General features: G+C 42.9%; 1 protein-coding gene across 1 annotated transcript in view; it reads left to right on the top strand.

Annotated features, from left to right (window-relative positions):
* Positions 1–10,755, top strand: part of TAB3 (TGF-beta activated kinase 1 (MAP3K7) binding protein 3) — a 68,128-nt gene extending 57,373 nt beyond the window's left edge. The window contains exons 9-10 of the mRNA XM_081115399.1: positions 2,181–2,279; positions 9,012–10,755. Coding sequence (XP_080971525.1) covers positions 2,181–2,279; positions 9,012–9,160 — 248 coding nt within the window. The 3' untranslated portion in view covers positions 9,161–10,755. The remainder of the gene's footprint in view (positions 1–2,180; positions 2,280–9,011) is intronic.
* The last annotated feature ends 10,920 nt before the right edge of the window (positions 10,756–21,675 follow it).

Here is a 21,675-nt window from a genome sequence, read left to right as displayed (position 1 = left end):
TTTTCTCTATGAAGTCAAATTTGTTTTATTTTAAACACATAGAGTCTCTCTTTTTTCTAAAACTAAATTTACCTAGTTTGATGAAAATTTTGTCTACCACTAAATTTAAAAAGCAAGTAAAATGTAAATAACATATAGAATTGTTTTATTAGTTAGAATAAATGTATTGGGGTTATTATAGTTACATATTAGAAATCCAAGTGGAATATAGACATTTATCTGATTATCTGAATAAGTGTGATAACTGAAGAGAGAGAATGAGAGATAGAAAGGGAGACAGAAATTTGCACTGGATTTTGTAGTTAAAACAGTGCAGTGTGCATATGAGCTCCTCAGCTGATTCAGAAAGCCCCACTATCCCCACCCTGTCATTGGTAACTCACAGTGGTAAGAGCACTGACCTTGGTGTCCCATGATTTGAGTGCTGTTCCTGGTTGTCTTGGCCACCTGACCTTGTTCTGATCCAGTCTGTGCACCAGAGAGGTGATCAATGCTGTAAAATACATAAGCCAAGTAAGAGTCAGTAAGAAGGAGGCATGTGATGCTATTAAGTACTTTACAAACCTAAGAAGTGGAACTTGACCTTAGTCTTTGGAGCCTGAGGAGAAATTTACTCTGCTTTTGTTCATGCTGATAATGGAGTGCTTTAGTGCCTAAGCAACACACTTAGGATTCTGGAGCACTGATTTCCAAGTGGATTGTACTAGGGCAGTGGTCTGCAAACTCATTAGTCAACAGAGCCAAAATATCAACAGTACTTCTTCAAAATAGATTCGCCCAGGCCGAAAATCGACTTCTGCACATGGGCCACGAACTTTCAATCGCACTGTACGTGCGCGCCTGCACGTGGTATTTTGTGGAAGAGCCACACTCAAGGAGCCAAAGAGCCGCATGTGCCTCGCGAGCCACTGTTTGCCGACCACTGTACTAGGTGAACTGCCTATGGGCTAAGAATGGATTAGAAAATGCAAGATATTTTTTCGGTTCTTAGGGGCAAATAATATGAAGTTTGCTCTTTCTTGTTTTTAATTATTACAAAGGACTACTTCCTGATAAACTATAAATTGATAGATGCAGGATTCTAATACAAAATTGGAATGCCTGACGTCCATTATTGGAAAGTATCTCCTGGACTTTTGAACATGTAGGTATTTGGAATTTATGAAATGACTGAGGAGCATTTATTGTCAGTACATAGTATTATTCTGAATTGGTTCTGATTTTTCAAGTACTGCTATTTTATATATATATTCTATTTAATATATATATGTATTTATTTCAAAGAGGAAGGGAGAGGGAGATAGAAACATCAATGATGAGAGAGAATCATTGAATGGCTGCCTCCTGCATGCCCCACACTGGGGATCAAGCCTGCAACCCAGGCATGTGCCCTGACCGGGAATCGAACTGTAACCTCCTGGTTCATAGGTCTGCACCCAACCACTGAGCCATGCAAGCAGGGCTCAAATACTGTTATTATTTTTCTTTTTGGGTTGTTAATCCTTACCAGAGGATGTTTTTTCCATTGCTTTTTCAGAGAGAGTAAAAGGGCGGAAGGAAGGGGAAGGGAAGGAGAGAGTGGGAGAAACATCTATGTGGGAGAGACACGTCGATTGGTTTCCTCCCTCATGTGCCCTTGACCGGGAATCAAACTCACAACCCTTTGGTTCAAGGGCCGATACTATAACCACTGGCCACACCAGCCAGGGCAGAACTGCTTGTTCCTTAATTATAAAATGCTGTAGTTTGTTATTATTTTAACCGATTCTTTGGTTAGCCTTACATGGGAAGTTTATCTTCAACCCATAATTTTCCAATAACTAGTTCTTAATCAGGGATTTGCTAAAGTATAATATCTCAAATTTTGCTTTCACTTTGACATTTCATTACTGAGTTTGTAAGCCTAAACAACCAGCAAGTGGGAAACTGTTGAAAGAAGGCATGTACTCCATATAATTGGAGAGGATAGAAAAAGTCATAAAAGCCACTGCTTTGTATAGGCTGTAAAAGCAGTATTAAATATGGCACTTGTCCTCACAGGGAAATTAAAGGTAACATGAGGTAGTAGAAGGGGTAAGCACTCAACTGTGCATATCCTGTGAGAGATTTTTGTGCGCCCAACAATACTTCTAAATGAATGGCTTGATCCCTTCTAAGTGACTTCACTTTGTCTCATGCAGACTCATCAGACCCTTGCACAGTTGAGAGGAAAGCCCGAAGAATTAGTGTGACCTCCAAAGTACAGGCGGATGTCCATGACACCCAGGCAGCAGCTGCAGGTGGTTTGTACTTGTGTGTCTAGCATTTGTGCAAAATGTCCAAAGACACGTGTTAACCCATGTAGAGCTATCATAAGTAAAGACCAACTTTTTTTTGCTTTAAAAAATTACTCTCTCTACTGAGTTTCTAAAGTGGTGCTGTCCAATATAAATGTTAGCTATCTACATTAATTTAAAACATTCTAGTAAACATTTAAAAACTAAACCAGTAAAATTAGTATATTTTTATTCTATATACAAGGTGTTATCATTTGAATATGAAATCAGTATAAATTATTATGAGATATTTTACATCTTTTAAAGATTATTTTTTAAATCCTCATCCGAGGACATGTTTTTTATTGATTTTAGAGAGAGAGGAAGGGGAAGGGAGAAAGATAAACATTAATGTGAGAGAGCAATATCAATCGACTACCTCCTGTACATGCCCCGAATAGGGTTCAAATGCATGGGATAGGACGATGCTCCAGCCAACTGAGCCACACCAGCCAAGGCGACATTTTTTTTATTTTATATTAAATCTTCCAAATCTGGTGTAAATTTTACACTTACAGAGCATCTCAATTCAGAGTGGCCACATTTCAAGTGGCTATCGCATTGGACAGATTGCTCTGATAATTATATCTAGAAAGCAAGGCGAAGGAGAAGGACTCAAGATGGTGGCATAGATAAAAGCAGTACTCGCTGCCTCCCACAACCACATCAAAATTACAACTAAAATACTGAACATCATTTAGAACTGCCTGAAATCTGGCTGAATGGAAGTCTTACAACTAGAGAAGTAAAGAAGAAACCACATTGAGACTGGGAGGAGGGGCAGAGGCACAGAACAGACTAGTCCGACACTCTCATGTGGCGTGTTTTAAATCGGGAGTGATATCAAGACTGTGCGGTCTCCTGTGAGAAGCAAGGGGTCCCAGCCCCATACCAGAATGGTCAGCCCAGGGTTCCAGTGCCAGGAAGAGAAGTCCCCATACTTTAGGCTGTAAAAATCAGCAGAGATTGTGGCTGAGTGACACGGAGGCTGCTGGATACCTAGGCAGTCCCTCTTAAAAAGGCCAGCACATGGACTTACTCAGACAATACCTCTGGGCTCCAGCCCTGGGGCAGTGGCTTTAGGGGATCCAGGGACACATGAGGAGGAACTGGAATGTCTGGCATTAGGGCAGGGATTCTGGGGTGGCTTCCTTCCAGATGGGGGTGTTCACAGGGGTCATTGATCCTGTGCTGGGACCTCCCCATCACAGAGCTGACTGGCAGCCATATCTGAGTTTCTATCAGCATGGTTCACTCAGCCCTGGTGACTCCCTGAGGCCCCACCCCATCCAATTTGCAGCCCAACGCAAGCTGTTTGCAGCAGCTTTTCCATATGAATGGTCTTTACTGGTTCAGGTTTCAGACTTTTCTAAAATTTCTCAAACAAGCAGCAGCTGGCATCAGTGTACCCCATACCTATCAATAAGAGGGCCAAAACCCGGCACTATCACCAGCCTGTGTACCTTCACAGCTTGTCCTTGCCTGAGCACTTCCAAGCCCAACACTAGTAGAAGCCATCTGCAGATCTCTCTGTAGCTCCTGCTTGGTGGCCCCATGCAGTGTTTGACCTTGCAACTCCCAGGAAGCCCCAAAGCCAATGCGCCTGGTGGACAGCTTCAGACCATGCCAAATTACAATTCTACAAATCCATAAGCAACACACTCAAGGGAAGACTCAGTGAGCACCAAAGCCCCAGTGAAACAAGTCCTGCTTCATAGGAGTGTCTCCTGCTCAGTAGTTCTCCCACTGTAGTTGCAGCTGGTCCTCACAGCCAATTGGCCTAGAGGTCAATTCTTCTCAGTGACTCCAATAGCAACCAAGGCTCAACTAAAACAAGACTATGCACAAACCCACACAGGGGCTCACCTAGAGTGCCCAGCTCAGGTGACTGGGAAGGCTGAGCCACTGGGCCCTATAGGACACCTACTACACAAGGCCACTTTACCAATTCCAGGAGACATAGGTGCTCCACCTAATACATAGAAACAAACGCAGGGAAGAAGACAGAAGGTGGAGACAAAGAAACATGTCACAAATGAAGGAACAGAAGAAATCTCCAGAAAATAACCCAATGAAATGGAAGCAAACAAACTACTAGATACAAAGTTTAAAACAATGGTTATTAGGATGCTCAAGGATCTTAATGAGAGCTTCAGGGTCTTAGTGAGATTTTCAAGGATATTATTGAGAATTTCAAAGACATGAAAAAGGACCAGTCAGAAATTAAGCATACATTAACTGAAATAAAGAATAATTTACAGGGACTCAGGAGTAGAGTATTCCAAGAATCAAATCAACCCTTTGGAATATGAGGAAGCAAAAAACACCCAAACAGAAGAGGAAAAAGAAAAAAAAACACCCAGAAATATGAAGATACTGTAAGGAGTCTCTGGGACAACTTGAAGCATACCAACATTCTCATTATGGGGGTGACAGAAGGAGAAGAGAAAAAGCAAGATATTGAAAACCTATTTGAAGAAATAATGGCAGAAAATTACCCCCACCTGGTGAAAGAAATAGACTTACAAGTGCAGGAAGCACAGAGTCCCAAACAAGAGGAACCCAAAGAGGACCCACACCAAGACACATCATAATTAAATTGTCAAGGGTTAAAGACAAAGAGAGAATCTTAAAAGCAGCAAGAGAAAAACAGTTACCTCCAAGGGAGTACCCATACCACTGTCAGCTGATTCTCAACAGAAACTATGCAGGCCAGAAGGGAGTGGCAAGAAATATTCAAAGTGATGAATAGCAAGGACTTACAACCAAAATTACTTTACCCAGCAAAGCTATCATTTAGAATTGAAGGTCATATAGAGAGCTTCACAGACAAGAAAAAGCTAAGAGTTCATCAACTCCAAACCAGTACTACATGAAATGTTGAAGGTATTCTTTAAGAAGAGAAAGAAGATGAAGAGGAAGAAGAAAAAAGATAAAAATATGAATAAAATGGCATTAAATACATATCTACCAATAATGTAAAAAAATCAAATGAACAAGGAATCTAATGAACAAAATAAACTGATTAATAAAACCAGAGGCATGGAAACAGAACAGACTGAGGAATCTCAGAGGGAAGGGGGGAGGGGACAGGAAGAGATTAACCAAAGAATTTGTATGCATATATGTATAACCTGTGGACACAGACAATAGGGTGGTGAAGGCCTGGGGCAGGGCAGAAACTGAGTGGAGGAGGGCAATGTGTGGGGGAGGTGATATTTGTAATATTCTCAATAATAAAGATTTTTTTTTAAATGAAAGCAATGCCAAGTAAATGTAACCTGAAAGCTCTGGACTTTATAACTTCTCACTGAGCATTTATAATGCTTCTTGAACTATATCCTGTGATTCAGTGAAAATAAGGTTTCTAAAAATATTGTACATGTTGGATTTGTACAAGTATTCTACTTGATATTATATTAACTAGATGGAAAGATCCCAACCTAAGAACAAACCAAGCATAAAACTGTATTATACTTCATATAGTTAAAAGAAATAAGCTTGTCTTTCTTTATCATTGGCATATTTCCCATTTTGGAAAAATATCAGCTATCTTTGAAACTGTAGAAAATATTTAGAATTTTTGAAAATTTTATTTGCATCCTTTTGAGCATTTTTATCTTCTGTATGCTAATTATGTAATATAAACAGTATTAAATTGATGTGATATTTATGAGGATGGTCATTTTGTGGAAATTTATCCTATTAAAGGAAACATCTATTTATTTCCGTTTTATTATATGTAAACATTCATATTAGTTTTTATTTTCCATGAAGTCTGAACTATCTTAACTTGTAAACTGTTCCATAAAAAGCTGTACGTTTCTGTAAGTCATATGAAAGTAGACATCTAAAATGTATTTTGTGTTTTAGATGCTTCTATTTCAACACTACTTCCTTATGATGAAATGAGCAGTGTCTTTTTTTTTTAGCAGTATCTTTTTTAGGACCAACAATAATTCTAAATTAGGTGCCTTTTAGCCCTGGCCAGCATGTCTCCATAGTTAGAGCATCAATTCTGTGCACCAGGGGGTCACAGGTTCAATTCCTGGTCAAGGGCATGTACCTGGGGTTGCAGGTGGGATCCCCACAGGGAGATAACCAATGGATATGTCTCTCTCACATTGATGTTTCTCTCTCTCTCTCTCTCTCTCTCTCCCTCTCTCTCTCTCTCTCTCTCTCTCTCTCTTTCTCTCTCTCTCTCTCTCTCTCCCCTCTCCCCTGCTCACTTCCACTCTCTAAAATCAATGGAAAAAATATCCTCACTCCTTGGGTGAGGATCAAAAAAACTTATAAATTAGGTGCCTTTTAAATATATTTGTTGAAAAGTTATTTCAGAGAGAGATACAGCGATTGGTTGCCTCCGCATGCACCCCAACCAGGGCCAGGCATCGAGCCTGCAACCAAGGTATGTGCCCTTGACTGGAATCGAACCCACAACCCTGAGTCCATGGGCTGACGCTCTATCCACTGAGCCAAACGTGCTAGGGCAAGCCCATCTTTTTATAGTCTCAGGAATAGGTTAGAGAACCCAATGATTCTATTGTAAGGCTAAGATCACCTCCTGATTGAGCCTGAGCCTTAAGCTTGCAATAAGATTCAGGGGTCTAACACCCAATTTTCTTTATCTCTAGAGCTAGGGAAATGTTCACACCAGCCATTTGTCATTAAAGACAAATTGGTAAACCACAGTCATCTCATTCACTTTCAAGAGAAGATAAACTTAACCCAGAATGGTAATTAATTAAAACTTTACCAGGTCTCAGTTTCTTTTACCTGCTTAGGAAGGCTGCTTACCTTAGATTATAACGTCATCTCCAGTTCACAGACAGGATTTTCCAGTGTTTTATGGTGCATTTTCACAGCCTACTCTCCTTGCTCCAGATTCCAGAGTGAATTCCATCCAGAGATCTTTAGCCTCTAGTTATTGACCCCATTTTCAGAAGGGACTGTTCCTAAAAGGCAGGATTTACAAATTAACTCTAGAAGCCTTTTGAGCACAAGGCCAGAGAGAATGAGGACTTAGGAAGAGTATAAGTTAAGTTTCAAGGTTCTTTTTGTTTTGTTTTTATCTTTTTAAGAGAGAGAAACAACAATTTGTTGTTTCACCCATGTATTCATTCATTGGTTGTTTCTTGTATGTGCCCTGACCAGGGGTTGAACCCACAACCTTGGTGTATCAGGTCCACATTCTAACTGAACTACCCAGCCAAGACTTAGTTTAAAGGTTTTTTAAAATAAAATCCCAAGGACTAACATAAAGTTGCCAGCATTTTATATTGCCTACACATAGACATTTAAAAAAAAACTAATAGGTAGGAAAGAATCCTATATAATAAAAGCCTAATATGCTAATGATATGCTAAGGCTGCTCAGCCGCTTGCTCTGACGTGCATTGACCACCAGGGGGCAGATGCTCCGACTGGTAGGTTAGCTTGCTGCTGGGGTCCGGCTGATTGGGACTGAGCGAGATGGGCCAGACATGCCCTGGAGCCCTCACGGGTCCCTCCCTGCCTGGCCAACCTCCCGCATACCTCCATGGCCCTAATTGTGCACCAGTGGGGTCCTTCAGCCTGGCCTGCGCCCTCTCACAATGTGGCCTGGGACCCCTTGGGGCAGTGGTTCTCAACCCTCCTAATGCCACGACCCTTTAATACAGTTCCTCATATTGTGGTGACGCCCAACCATAAAATTATTTTTGTTACTACTTCATAACTGTAGTTTTGCTACTGTTATGAATCATAATGTAAATATCTGATATGCAGGATGTATTTTCATTGTTCCAATTGAACATAATTAAAAGCATAGTGATTAATCCCAAAAAATATGTAATTATATATGTGTTTTCCGATGGTCTTAGGCGACCCCTATGAAAGGGTCGTTCGACCCCCAAAGGGGTCGTGACCCACAGATTGAGAACCGCTGCCTTGGGGGATGTCGGAGAGCCAGTTTCAGCCCGATCCTGCAGGCCAGGCCGAGGGACCCCCCTGGTGCACGAATTCATGCATGGGGCCTCTAGTCTGAGAATAAAAAGATAATTGTTTATATTAAATGAATTTAGCTTATGAAAAAGTAACTGTAGGGGCTTTATCTTTCTCTTTTTACCATTCTGGGGGAAACTTTGTTATGAACTCTTACTGCCATTTATGAACCATCATTACTAAACACATGCATATTGTGAAACTGATGGTCTAAAAGAAGTTGCACATTTAATCAGATGTTTAATGTAGTGTGGCTAGTATGAGGGGGTGACACACAGGACTGAAGATGGCAGGAGGAAGCAGAATTAATTTTTTAAATATCTTTTTTATTGATTTTGTAGGAAGGGAGAGGTAAAAACATCAATGATGAGAGAAAATCATTGATTGGCTAGAGATCAAGCCAGCAACCCAGGCATGTGCCCTGACCTGAATCGAACCACAATCTTCTGGTTCATGGGTCGACGCTCAACCACTGAGCCATACTGGCTGGTCATAGAATTATTTTTAACATGCTATATAACATCTCATTTTTTCATTTGGCTGGAATAACTACTGTCTGTGGATAATGAGCTTGTTAACCACTATCTATGGATAATAAGCTTGGAAGGTAATCTATGCTAGACTTGTTGTTTTTGTTTGTTTTTTATTTCAGTTTGGATACTTGGGGGGAAAAAAATCAATCTCTTTTCTCTCTTTCCATTCTAACTTCCCTCAGAGCATCTACCTGGCTCCAAGCACAATCCTCAGACACAGCCCCGAGATGAAGACTATGAAGGGGCCCCATGGAATTGTGACAGCTGTACGTTTCTGAACCACCCAGCACTAAATCGCTGTGAGCAGTGTGAGATGCCCCGATACACCTGAGTTCAGAAGAGTCTGCACCAGGTTGACTGTGAAGCTGAGCGCCCATTAGAAGAAAAGGAAACTGCGGGGATCTTCATCTGTCCAGCCTTTTCATTTCAGATTCCATAGGGGGCGGAGGAATGCACTGTAGCTGCCTGTGCTCACTACAGAAAAAATGGGGAAGGTTTTTTCCCTTCTTAACTCATTACAGAGTGAGAGACAGAAAGGGATACTTGAAACTGGGAAAGGATTCTCTCCTGAAAGAATGTACACAGAGAAGTCAAGAGCTCTTCTGTGGGATCCAGTTGTTGAAGTTACTGCTGAGTGGCCCTTATTTTATAAACTAGAACTTAGAATCATAGTGTGACATATTACAGTTTATGCAGACAAACTGTGAATCCCCATAGCAGACTTACCTGGTCACAGCTCTCTGAAAAACAAAGCGCCCCCCCCTTCCCCATGCTTTTTCTCATTGCTTCCTCCTGAAGAGGACAGGGAAAAGCACTTAGAATATGATGGGCGGGGGTGGGGGGCAAAATAATAGGGTATTTGTAATTGCTGCTTTTTTCAGGGGTAATTTCCAACACACAAACAGGATGTTTTAAAATGTGATTTGCAGTAGTCAGGAATTAGGCATATTGTGCCCTTTGTCAAAAGTATAATCATTGCTTGTGCAATGATTCATCAAGCTATATCAACACTGGTAACCAAGACCTAATTACACCACATAATAGATATATTTTTGAAGTTACTGCATGCTTTTATTAGGTCATTGGTTTTAAAAATAACAAACGAGTCCTTACGAAGTATGATTTTATGAATGACCTTCTCGTAAAACTGTGCTTTATCAGTTGCACAATGAATGTATGCCCATTGTAAATCCATTCCAAAATCCATTTAGAAACCTTGATCTCAGCTGTGGTTCTACAAGATACATTTGCAGTACATAGGGCCTTTTCTGCCTCCTCCTTTCAGTTTTGTGAGGGATTCATGATGTTTACAGCACAGATAATACTTTGTGCCATAATCCTAACTTAGCTGAAAAAAATTAATTTTAGTTCAATAAATATTTTTTTGCACATACATTCATAAACCAGAGAGGGAAATTACAGTGGGCTAATATAAAGTTGGGGAGGAAGAGAAGGGTAGTCAAAAAAATATGATTAAGAATAAGGTGAATGAAAAGGACTTTGAAGCTAAGAACTTTTCAAATTTAACATACTATATTCAGAAATAACACTGAGTTTGCTCCAAGTAGTTCAAGTGATACTGAAGCACTCCTTAGTCTGAAACTAGAACTTTAGGGTGTGCACAATTGAAGAGATGTAAAATCATGTGATTGCCTAGAATGCACCACTGGAAAAATTGTAATAAGACATTCAATTAAGGATTCTACCATCGTTGAGAATTGGATTTTGGAATCTTCCCCTTATTTGGGTAAATATAAACAGCAATAAAAGTGAAATTTTTTCTAATCCTTAAGGATTTTTCCTGGGGTTATAAATTTAGAAATATCCACCTTACACACACACACACACACACACACACACACACACACACACACGCTTCAAGCTGTCATTGCATTCTAATTTGGCATTAATCTCTGGCAGACCTGGAAAAAAAAAGCTGCACTTAATACCATAATGAAACCAAAGGCATAACACATCATCATAGTTTTCCATCAAAATCATACTTTCACACTCTACGAAGTATGGCTATGTAATAACACTGATAAAACATCTCTCATACAACAACTGTGGCAAAACTGTGAAAACAATGGTGAGAAAGCAGATGGACTTAAAAGCATTGACCTGAAAACAGCATCCTTTAAAGCAGGGGTGGGCAAACTTTTTGACTCGAGGGCCACAATGGGTTCTTAAACTGGACTCAGAAGAAGGAGCTGCGGCCATGTTTCCCGACGTTGCCATGTTAACACTGCTGCTGGTGAAGGAGCGGAGGGGAGAGCAAGAGAACCCTCCGCTCTTTCGGCTCCGCGGGCCGAGATCCGGCCCGCGGGCCGTAGTTTGCCCATGGCTGCTTTAAAGGCTTTTGTAACATGTATCTGTCAGTCTCCAATAACAGTCTATCAGTCCTATTCTGTAATATTCCATCATCTTTGCCTTTGTATGGTTTCATTATCTCTTTAGTGATAGTGGACCCCACTTGGTATTTAGTAACAATTTAGGGGGAAATCTATATGCTGCTTGGTGTTCTAGCTAAAGGTTTACCAATATTCTTAGTGATATGCTCAAGTGGCAGCAGCTAACTTGGCAGTTTGCAGTTGAGAATGAAAGTAGCATGTATGAAAACAGTTTGATGCTTTATTAAAACCATGTAGATGACTTTAAAACTATTGCATGAACATACATCCAGGTTACTAAGCTGCTGTCATACAGTAGATGCATGGTTCCCATCCTTTGGTGATATATCTAGTCAATCATTGTTTTCACCTGCCAGGGAAAATGAGAAACCAGTCTATTTGATAGGTATAGAGGGTGGGGTATGACACATCAGATTGATTTTAAGGAAGTGTTTTGTATGTGTTCATTTCTGATTGTGCATAAGTTTCATACACCAACATAGGCTGTATTCAGTTTTTAAAATAAGCAAAATCATTGGATACTGAAAAATCTGATACATTCAACTGTGTCCCATATATCCATTACTTCTTGTCTGTGACCAATTTGAATAAGAATTCAGTCAACTTTCAAGGTAAAGGATCTCCTAGTTAGATTGATATATACAGACAATTGGCATATAAATGGTAGGATACAAATTGGATGTTGCCTGCCTGCTGATGGGTGCCTACACTCTTTGGATCAATTGGTACACTTCTTGTTTCTATTAAAAACTTTTTTTCTTAACACAGACATAATGACATATTTTATTATTTTTGTTAATCCTCATCTGAGGATATTTTTTCCATTGAATTTTTTTTCAAAGAGAGTGAAAGGGAGGGAGGGAGAGACAGAGGATGGGGGGAAGGAACCATCCATGTGACAGATACATATACATGAATGATTGCCTCATGCAGACACCCTCTCGGAGCTGACGCTCTAGCCACCATGTAACGCCAACCAGGCCAGACACATTTCAAATATTTCACTGTTTTAAAAACTGGCTTTTTGGAGAGCACATTTACCATTTTGTTAAAGTGCATGGCCCCCTAAATTTTGGAGTAAGTCCTAAAAGTTTATAGAGGACCCAGAAACTTTCTAATAAGCATTGTAAAAATGTTTCAAATTGATAATGACCTTGTTTGGGAGAGGGTAGAGGCAGGGTTTTAAAGAAATAAATGCATTGTAAAAGTAGTTTTTAGAGCAGACTAACGATGGTGGGGGAAGTGTTGCTAATTTGTTTATTTCCCTGAAAGAAATGGGATGTGTGATGAGCAGTTTAATAATTTTTAAGGAGCTGGTCTCAATTTTAGTATTTTAATTATTCCCTAAAATTTTGTCATTGCTTTGTCCCAGTTACCTAAGGTTCATACCCAGCTTTCTGTGGCAACTCAAGTTTTATGTAGTATTTTAAGAGATAATTGTAATGTCTGATGGTATAAACAAAGAATATAAGGTATAGGAAGATTGTTCTTTGAAAATATCAACAATGTATCCTGGAATGTGAAGATGTCCCTTTATAGTTAAAACTGATTTATTTTAATACTGTAGTCATTGTTCAGACTTTGAATGAGTTCATGTTACAGTGTGTGTCTGTATATCTGTAGAGAAGGAAAAATGATCACTGAAATGTTACTTTAAAAAAATCACTAAATTAGGCACTGTGTTGCACCACTACTGAATCTTTCTGAGAGAATTAACAGTGTTTTCTTACTGTAAAATTTAATTCTGATGACGTTTTCACATTCACCAGAAATGCATTTTTTCCTATATCATGTGCAACCCCAGATATTTAAAATTAGATTTTGCATGGCATGGGCATTCCGAAATTAATAGAATGGCTCAATTTTAATTTTTAAAGCCATGAAAAGTTACTTTGAGACTGAACAATTCTGAATTCTTAATGATATCCAATGTCCATGTTTTCCTACTATAAAAGAATTTATCCATTTCTTTATTAAAACAGCAAGAACGTATTAAATCTTGTAAATACCATGACTCTTAGATTTCTGTGTATGCTGTGAATCAAATTATTTTGAAGTGAAATTGTACAAAGGCAATTTAAAAGGCTATGCATGCATTGTACCTCCAAACAATACATATTCGGAAAGTCAATGATTCCTGCAAAATAAATCAATAAACAAAAAGTAAACTTTACATTCTGCATCTTTTCTGTGTAGTTAGAAATGACTTACAGTATCAAACCTGTTCTAGTTCCAACACTTATATTTTCTGGTCTGAAATATGCTCTCAGAAACCTACTATTTGGTCACATTTCTGTTCTATTAGAATATGTACTAATGTTAAATTTTGAGGTATTACATGTACATTAATTTTAAATTGGGTTAATGTATATATAAGCAAATTTTATATAAAAGGTAGAATATGTTAGGAACTTACATTATTTACTACTCACAAAAGAAAGTAATATTATCTTTATATCATTTGTAGCTAATTTTTCAAAGGCAAATAATCACGGAGACCCTGAACCTCGATTTGCTAAGGTTTGGAGTTAACTTCCCAGCTTCTGCCCAGAAATTACCACAGATGAATTATAGTAGATAGACTATTCAATGATTAAGACTGTATTTATTATAGAAACATCGAACAGACAATCAAACCTCAGAGAGAAGGCAGGGGAGGGAGAAATGAGGGGTTAGAAATCAACCAAAGGACTTGTATGCATGCATATAAGCATAACCAGTGGACACAGACAGTAGTGGGGTGAGGGTATATGCTGGGAAGTGGGAGCGGCTGGCGAGAGGTCAATGGGGGGGAAAGGAGACATATGCAATACATTCAACAATAGAAAGATAAATCATGTCCTATTGAAAAAAAATGTATTTCAAGTCAAAATAATTTCTATTAAATTTTTACTGTAAGAAAATTTTCAGACAAGTACAGAAGAATCATAATGATCCTGCATTTATCACCCAACTTCCAAAACTATCCATATATAAGCAATCTTATTTCATCAAGTTCTTATCCACCTCTCTATTTTGAAGCAAATCTCAGACATAGAAAGTCATCTAAATTTAACATAAGCACCATATACTCATCACACCTTACAAAATAATGTATTATTAAATATCTAGTGTTAAATTACCAAAGTTTTCTTAGGAATTTTTTACAAGCATATCTAAGTTAGGGTATAAATAGAATACTTGAGATTATGTCTCTTACATCTTTAATCTGTTTATATACTTCCCCTCCCTGTCAGAAATCATAAGGATACTTTACCTCATCAACTATTAGTATATGGTTATCTTCCACCACATCTTACAGTAAAGTAAAGCATAGAAAGATCAAAGATAACTTTAAAAATAGTATATAAAGCACCTGGTCAGTGTGGCTCAGTGGTTGAGTATTAACCCATGAACCAAGAGGTCCTGGTTCAATTCCCTGTTAGGGCACATACCCAGGTTGTGGGCTCGATCCTCAGTAGGGGGCATGCAAGAGGCAGCTAATCAATGTTTCTATCTATCCTCCCTTCCTTTTTAAAATCAATAAAAATATTGTAAAGATAATAAAATTTTAAAAATAGAGACGATTTTTTTAAAATACTACGTATTCCATTTGACCCAGTGATCCCAATTCTGAGAATATATCCTAAAAACTCCAGAACACCAATTAGAATATATGCACCCTTATGTTCATAGCAGTGTTATTTACAATAGTTAAGATTTGGAAACAGCCCAAGTACTCATCAGTAAATGAATGGATTAAAAAAAACAAACTGTAGAACATTTACATAATGCAATACTATGCAGCTGTAAAAAAGAGGGATCTCTTTCTTACCCTTTGAGACAGCATAGATGGACCTGGAAAATATGATCAGTGAAATAAGCCAAACTGAGAAAGACAAATATCACATCATCTCACTTATTTGTGGAATCTAATGAACAAAATGAATTGACTAACAAAATAAGACCCAAAGCAGGGAGGGATGGAACAGACTGACATACCTCGATGTGGGGTTGGGTAGATAAAAGATAAACCAACAAACTTATATACTTACTAAGTGGCCCAGTACATGAATTCATGCACATTGAAAGGGAATTAATTAGAAGAAATATTTTAATATCACTATTTGCCAAGTCCTGGGTTGGGTATCTGGCTCCCTCCTCCCTCCTGTCGGAGTCTGTGATGGCTCCCTCGGGGATGCTGCATCAAAGCCGGCGCCCCATGGGTCTGCGGGACTCCCCTGAGTCCCAGAGTCCCGCAGCCCCACAGGGCCGGTGCCCCAAGGGACACGGGGCTGGTGAGGGGGATGAGAGTGGTGGCCTGACTCTAAGAAAACCGCCCTGGGCCTCCCTGGGTTACCTCGGGTTCCCCGTGAAAACGGCCAGAAGCGTCAGGGCTGAGTGTGGAGCCAGCAGCAGCAGCAGCGGTGGAAGAAGCTGTCCTGGCTGGCTCTTTGCCTATCACGGCAGTGGGACTGCGACAAACAGCAGAACGTGCCTTGGTGGGAATGTCGCTATCAAATGAGCAGGGTAGGGGCTGTTTTAGAACGTGGCTGCCTGGCTACCAGGGTTCCACGTTCTGTTGGGCTCCATTGTCAGGTAGTGAGGTCACTGCTCTTGTCCGGAAATGAAATCACTGCTCTTGTGATGGGAGAAGCTAAGGGTAGGGAACCAGGCAGTGACCAGGGAGGTTTTCTGTCATGTTCATACCCCAGGTCAAGGCTGGGGGGTGGACGTGGAGTGTGTGCAGCTCTCGCTACCCCAGGTTTATCCCGACACTGGAGCTGAATCTCATTTCCCCTGGGTGGAGGTGGAGTGGGGTGGTGCCCTTTGCCCTGATGTTTAGCCCAAGGGGCTCCCCCGATGCACCTCCTGGTAAACTTCCCTCCAGCACGCTCATGCACGCAGGGTCAAGCCCAGCCCCATCCACCTGCACGTGCCTGCTGTGCACATAGCCATCTTGTGATGGCGTGAGGGCATCACGGCAACACCGCGTGAGAACCACCTAGGCTTTTATTAGTAATACTAGAGGCCCGGTGCACAAAAATTTGTGCACTCGGGGGGGAAGGGGGTCCCGCAGCCCAGCCTGTGCCCTCTCACAGTCTGGGACCCCTCGGGAGAGAACACCCTGCTGGCTTAGGCCTGCTCCCGGGTGGCAGAGGGCAGGCCCAATCCCTAGGTGCAGCCCCTGGTCAGGCTCAGAGCAGGGCCGATTGAGGGGTTGGGGCGCCGCCCCCTGTCATGCACAGAGCAGGGCGATCAGGAGGTTGTGATGCCACCCTCAATCACGCTCAGGGTAGGGCCGATTGGGGGGTTGGGGCACCGTCCCCTGTCACACTCAAGGCAGGGTTGATGGGGAGGTTGCGGCACCACCCCCTGTCATGCACAGAGCAGGGCCAATCAGGGGGTTGGAGCACTGCCCTCTGTCACTCACAGAGCAGGGCCCATCAGGGGGGTGAGGCTCTGTACCCTGTCACGCACAGAGCAGGGCCGATCAGGGGGTTGGGGAGCTCCCCCCTGTCACTCACAGAGCAGGGCCCATCAGGGGGTTGGGGCACTGCCCTCTGTCACTCACAGAGCAGGGCCCATCAGGGGGGTTGGGGCTCCATACCCTGTCAAGCACAGAGCAGGGCCAATCAGGGGGTTGGGGCGCTGCCCCCTGTTACACACAGAGCAGGGCCCATCAGGGGGTTGGGGCGCCACCCTCTATTACTCACAGAGCAGGGCCGATCAGGGGGTTGGGGCGCCGCCACTCTCACACTCAGGGCAGGGCCGATGGGGAGTTTATGGCTCTACCCCGTCACACACAGAGCAGGGCCCGTGGGGGGCGGGGTTGGGGCGCCGCACCCTGTCACACACAGAGCAGGGCCGATCAGGGGGTTGGGGCGCCGCACCCTGTCACACACAGAGCCGCAGGGCGATCAGGGGGTTGGGGAGCTCCCCCCTATCAGGCACAGAGCAGGGCTGATCAGGGGGTTGGGGCGCCTTCCCCTGTCACGAACAGAGCAGGGTGCATAGGGAGGTTGTGGCCCCGCCCCCTGTCACACACAGAGCCGCAGGGCGATCAGGGGGTTTGGGCGCTGCCCCCTGTCATGCTGATCCTGGTGCTGGGAGGCCTCTCGGCTCCGCTGATCCCGGTGCTGGGAGGCATATTACCCTTTTACTATATAGGGTAGAGGCCTGGTGCATGGGTGGGGCTGGCTGGCTGGGTGTTCTGGATCAGGGTGGGGGTCCCCACTGGGGTGCCTGGCCAGCCTGGGTGAGGGAATGATGGCTGTTTGCAGCTGGTCACACATCCTTCAGGGTGGGGGTCCCCACTGGGGTGCCTGGCCAGCCTGGGTGAGGGGATGATGGCTGTTTGCAGCTGGTCACACATCCTTCAGGGTGGGGGTCCCTACTGGGGTGCCTGGCCAGTCTGGGTGAGGGGATGATGGCTGTTTGCAGCTGGTCACACCCCCTTCAGGGTGGGGGTCCCCACTGGGGTGCCTGGCCAGGCTGGGTGAGGGGCTGAGGGCTGTTTTCAGGCTGGGGGTGACTGAAGCTCCCAACCGCTCCTTTTTTTCTTTTTTCTTTTTTTTTTTTTCCGGCCAGCTTTAGCTTTGAGGCTTGGCTCCAGCTCTTAGGCCTCCGCTGCTGAAAGTAGGTTTCTGGCTTTTGCTTACAATGTTGCGATCCGGCTGGCTGAAGCCCGGTGACTAAAGCAGGTTTCTGGGGTTTTGTTTAACCTCTATATTTGTTACATAGTTGCTTAGAGTTGCAGCTCAGAGGCCTGCAGTGGCAGGCGGGGAACGTTGGAGTCCTCCGTCACTGAAGCAAGCAAGCCCCATGTTAGTTTCAAGCTGCCTGGCTGCCGGCCGCCATCTTGGCTGGCAGTTAATTTTCATATCGCCCTGATTAGCCAATGGGAAGGGTAGCGGTCGTATGCCAATTACCATGTTTCTCTTTTATTAGATAGGAGGATATGCATAGCCCATGGGCATGGGCAATAAGGTGGTGAAACCTAGGGGGTGGGGAGGTGCTGGGGAGGGGGAAGGAGGGTAAATGGGAGATATCTGTAATACTAGCAACAATTTAAAAAATAGTACGTAAAGTATTTTTCTTTTTCCCCTTGTCATCGTTTCCTGCATCCTGTATTGTCATTTTTTTAAAGAATTAATTTTAGTTTTAGAAAGAGAGGAAGGAGTAGAGTGAGAGAGAAACAGTGTGAGAGGGAAACACCAATCTGTAATCCATTATCTGTATAATGATTTCTCTTTGTAGTGATTAGCTCAGTTTTCCAGGCAGAAGTGTGGGGGACTGCTGGGCGTGGATGCCCAGGGTTTGTCTCCCACCTCCATTTCTACAAAAACTTCCTGACTTGACTTTGGCCTGTTGGCCTTTTTTCAGGACATCACCAGGTGATGTTTGGTGTCTGAGGTTTCAAAGGTTTTAATAGAGTATATAATATGTGGATAAGATTTTGGTTCATCAGATCCAGATTCTCATAGCAGTCATCTCCTGAACAGTGATGGGTGTGCTTTTGATCACCCTTCCATGGCTTGTGAGAAAAATCAGGTGATACAGCCTAGCTTCCTAATGTTTTGGATTGCAGTTTGGAAACAAAATGCTAGTTATTATCCTCTATAATTAAAGCCTAATATGCTAAGTGTCTGGTTGACTGGTTGGCTGTTCAACCAATCAAAGTGTAATATGATAATGATATGCTAAGGCAGCTCAACCTCTTGCTATGACATGCACTGACCACCAGGGGTCAGACAGTCGACCAGTCAACCAGTCACTATGACATGCACTAACCACCAGGGGGCAGATGCTCCAAGAAGGTTAGCTTGCTGCTGGGGTCCAGTCGATTGAGACTGAGCAAGACAGGCTGGACATGCCCTGGAGCCCTCCTGTGGTCCCTGTCCGGCTGGCCAACCTCCTGCATCCCTCCCCAGCCCCAATCGTGCACCAGTGGGGGACCCTCGGCCTGGCCTGCACCCTCTCGCAATCTGGGATGTCTTGGGGGATGTCAGAGAGACAGTTTCAGCCTGATCCCGCAGGCCAGGCTGAGGGACCCCACTGGTGCATGTGCACCAGTGCACATTAAAAGGGGATTAATTAGAGGAAATATTTTTTAAAATATATTTTATTGATTTTTTACAGAGAAGAAGGGAGAGGGATAGAGAGTTAGAAACATTGATGAGAGAGAAACATCAATCAGCTGCTTCCTGCACACTCCCTACTGGGGATGTGCCCACAACCAAGGTACATGCCCTTGACCGGAATCAAACCTGTGACCCTTGAGTGTGCAGACCAACGCTCTATCCACTGAGCCAAACCGGTTAGGGCTAGAGGAAATATTTTAATATTGCTATTTGCCCTTTCTCTATAATAGAAGTGTCAGAGATGAAAGAAAATTAGTAAAATGTATATGAAAATCTTCCTCCTATCAGAGTCTGAGGCACGCCACAAGACCCAGAGTCAAGTCCCTGCCCACCCACGGCACCTCAAAATCACACGAGACCCAGACCCAGCCGGCCTTACACACATTAGGCGAGATCCAGACCTGGCCGGTCCCATCCTTGTCAAGCCCCACTGGGTGAGGGGTGCAGCCTCAGGTCCCCCAATGCACCCTCAGGTCCCCTGGCCCAGCACAGGGGTGGGGGGCATGGCCTGAGGTCCCCAAGCCCAGTCTGGGCTGGGGGCACGCCTTGAGGTCCCCCGTCAAGCCCCACTGGGCAGGGGGCACGGTCTGAGACTCCCCCATCAAGCCCAGTCAGGCAGGGGGCACAGCCTCAAGTCCCCTGGCCCGGCACTGGGAGGGGGGGCACAGCCTCAGGTCCCCCAGCCCAGGGCAGAGGGAGCAGCCTGAGGTCTCCCGGCCCATCACCAGGGCAGAGGGTGTACCTTAAGGTCCCCCGTCAAGCCCTGCTGGGTGGGGGGGCCCAGTGCCACACACCCTCAGGTCCCTGCTGATTGCTCGTTAAGGCTCATTACGGGAACTTGGCCTCCGCTGTGGGCACAGCCATTTTGTGTTACAGAATCCCTGCCTCTGCTGGGGGTGCAGCCATCTTGACCACTGCTGTGTGACGGTCAATTTGCATATTCCCTCTTTATTAGATAAGACTATATACTCTGCTTTTTTTGGACTTACTTGTATAATTTATTGTCCTGGGGACTGAGCCTGTTTTTAGGTAGTTCTGTTCCCTTGATCAAGAACCACTAACAGATTTAAATCACTAAGAGTAGTCTGCTTTGGGTGTGCAGGATTCAAAAAGATCTTCATTTGAAAGGTATTTTGGGTTGTGGGGAGAAGAGGAAATTGTGTTAGTATATTAAAATAGTTTGTATTCCCTATACACTTTGATAACGAATCAAATGGTCACATGTGGTGGACTCCAAGTTCAAGGTTACAATTTGAGTTTTTCTACCCCAATTCTGAAATAACTAACAACAACAAAAACATTTTTAAGGGTTGGAGAAAAGGAAGGGTGTTCTCAGGAGGTTGGAATTGACAGGATGCAGATGGGAAAGTATTGAGGGTAGTAGTGACCAGGGTCAGCCAGGTCACAATTCCAGCCATCAGTGAAGGCCAACCTGCAAAAGCAGGTCTTATAGGACTCCCCAACAGAGCCCATTAAGACCAAAAAACTCTGAGCAGCAGGTAACTGGAAGGATCTGTATGCTGGACAGGAAGCACAGAGACTTGCATTTGCTTTCTGTCTCATACCAGGGTTAACTAAATAAGCAAGGCACTTAAGTGGGAGTGGTTTCACCACATTGTTATGAGGTGTCATGCACCCAGTATCTACAAGCTGCCATAGTGAACATGGAGGGAAAACACGCTTGGCCTAGCTGAGGATTCCAGGGAGCAACTTTCAGCCCCACAGTAAATAACTAAAGTAGCACCCACTAGTGCTTGCTTATTGAGGGGCAAAAACAAATGCTTAGCAAAACATTGAACTTCCCTGTCTTCCCTATACTCTATAACCAAGTAATTTCTAATCAAGAAACATGAAGCTACAGGGAAAAAGTAGAAAACTTTCATGCTTTCTTTTTCATTAAGGATTAAACTATTCAAGCAGTGACCCACGTAATCCCTTTTTAATCCTTACCTGAAGATATATTTTTTCTTTATTGATTTTTAGAGAGAAAGAGAGAAACATCAAAGTGAGAGAGAAACACCAATACCAATCGATTGCCTCCCATACTCATACTAACCAGGCAGGGACCGAACCTACAACCTAGGTATGTGTCCTGATGAGAAATCGAACCCACAACATTTTGGTGTACAAGATGACACCCCAACCAACTGAGCAACCTGGCCAGGGAATGACCCACATAATCGTTTTAAAAATTCCTTAAAAATCAGTGAATGTATAGAGTATTCTGAAAGGAGGACCTTATTCTACAGAATCAGAGCAGAAGAGAAAACTTTAATTTCTAATTTTAATTCTAAAAAAAATTTTCAGTAATG

Source organism: Myotis nattereri (genome assembly GCF_964212035.1).
Source record: "Myotis nattereri genome assembly, chromosome: X".
Lineage (NCBI taxonomy): Eukaryota > Metazoa > Chordata > Mammalia > Chiroptera > Vespertilionidae > Myotis > Myotis nattereri.
This window is presented reverse-complemented; position numbering and strand designations above follow the sequence as displayed.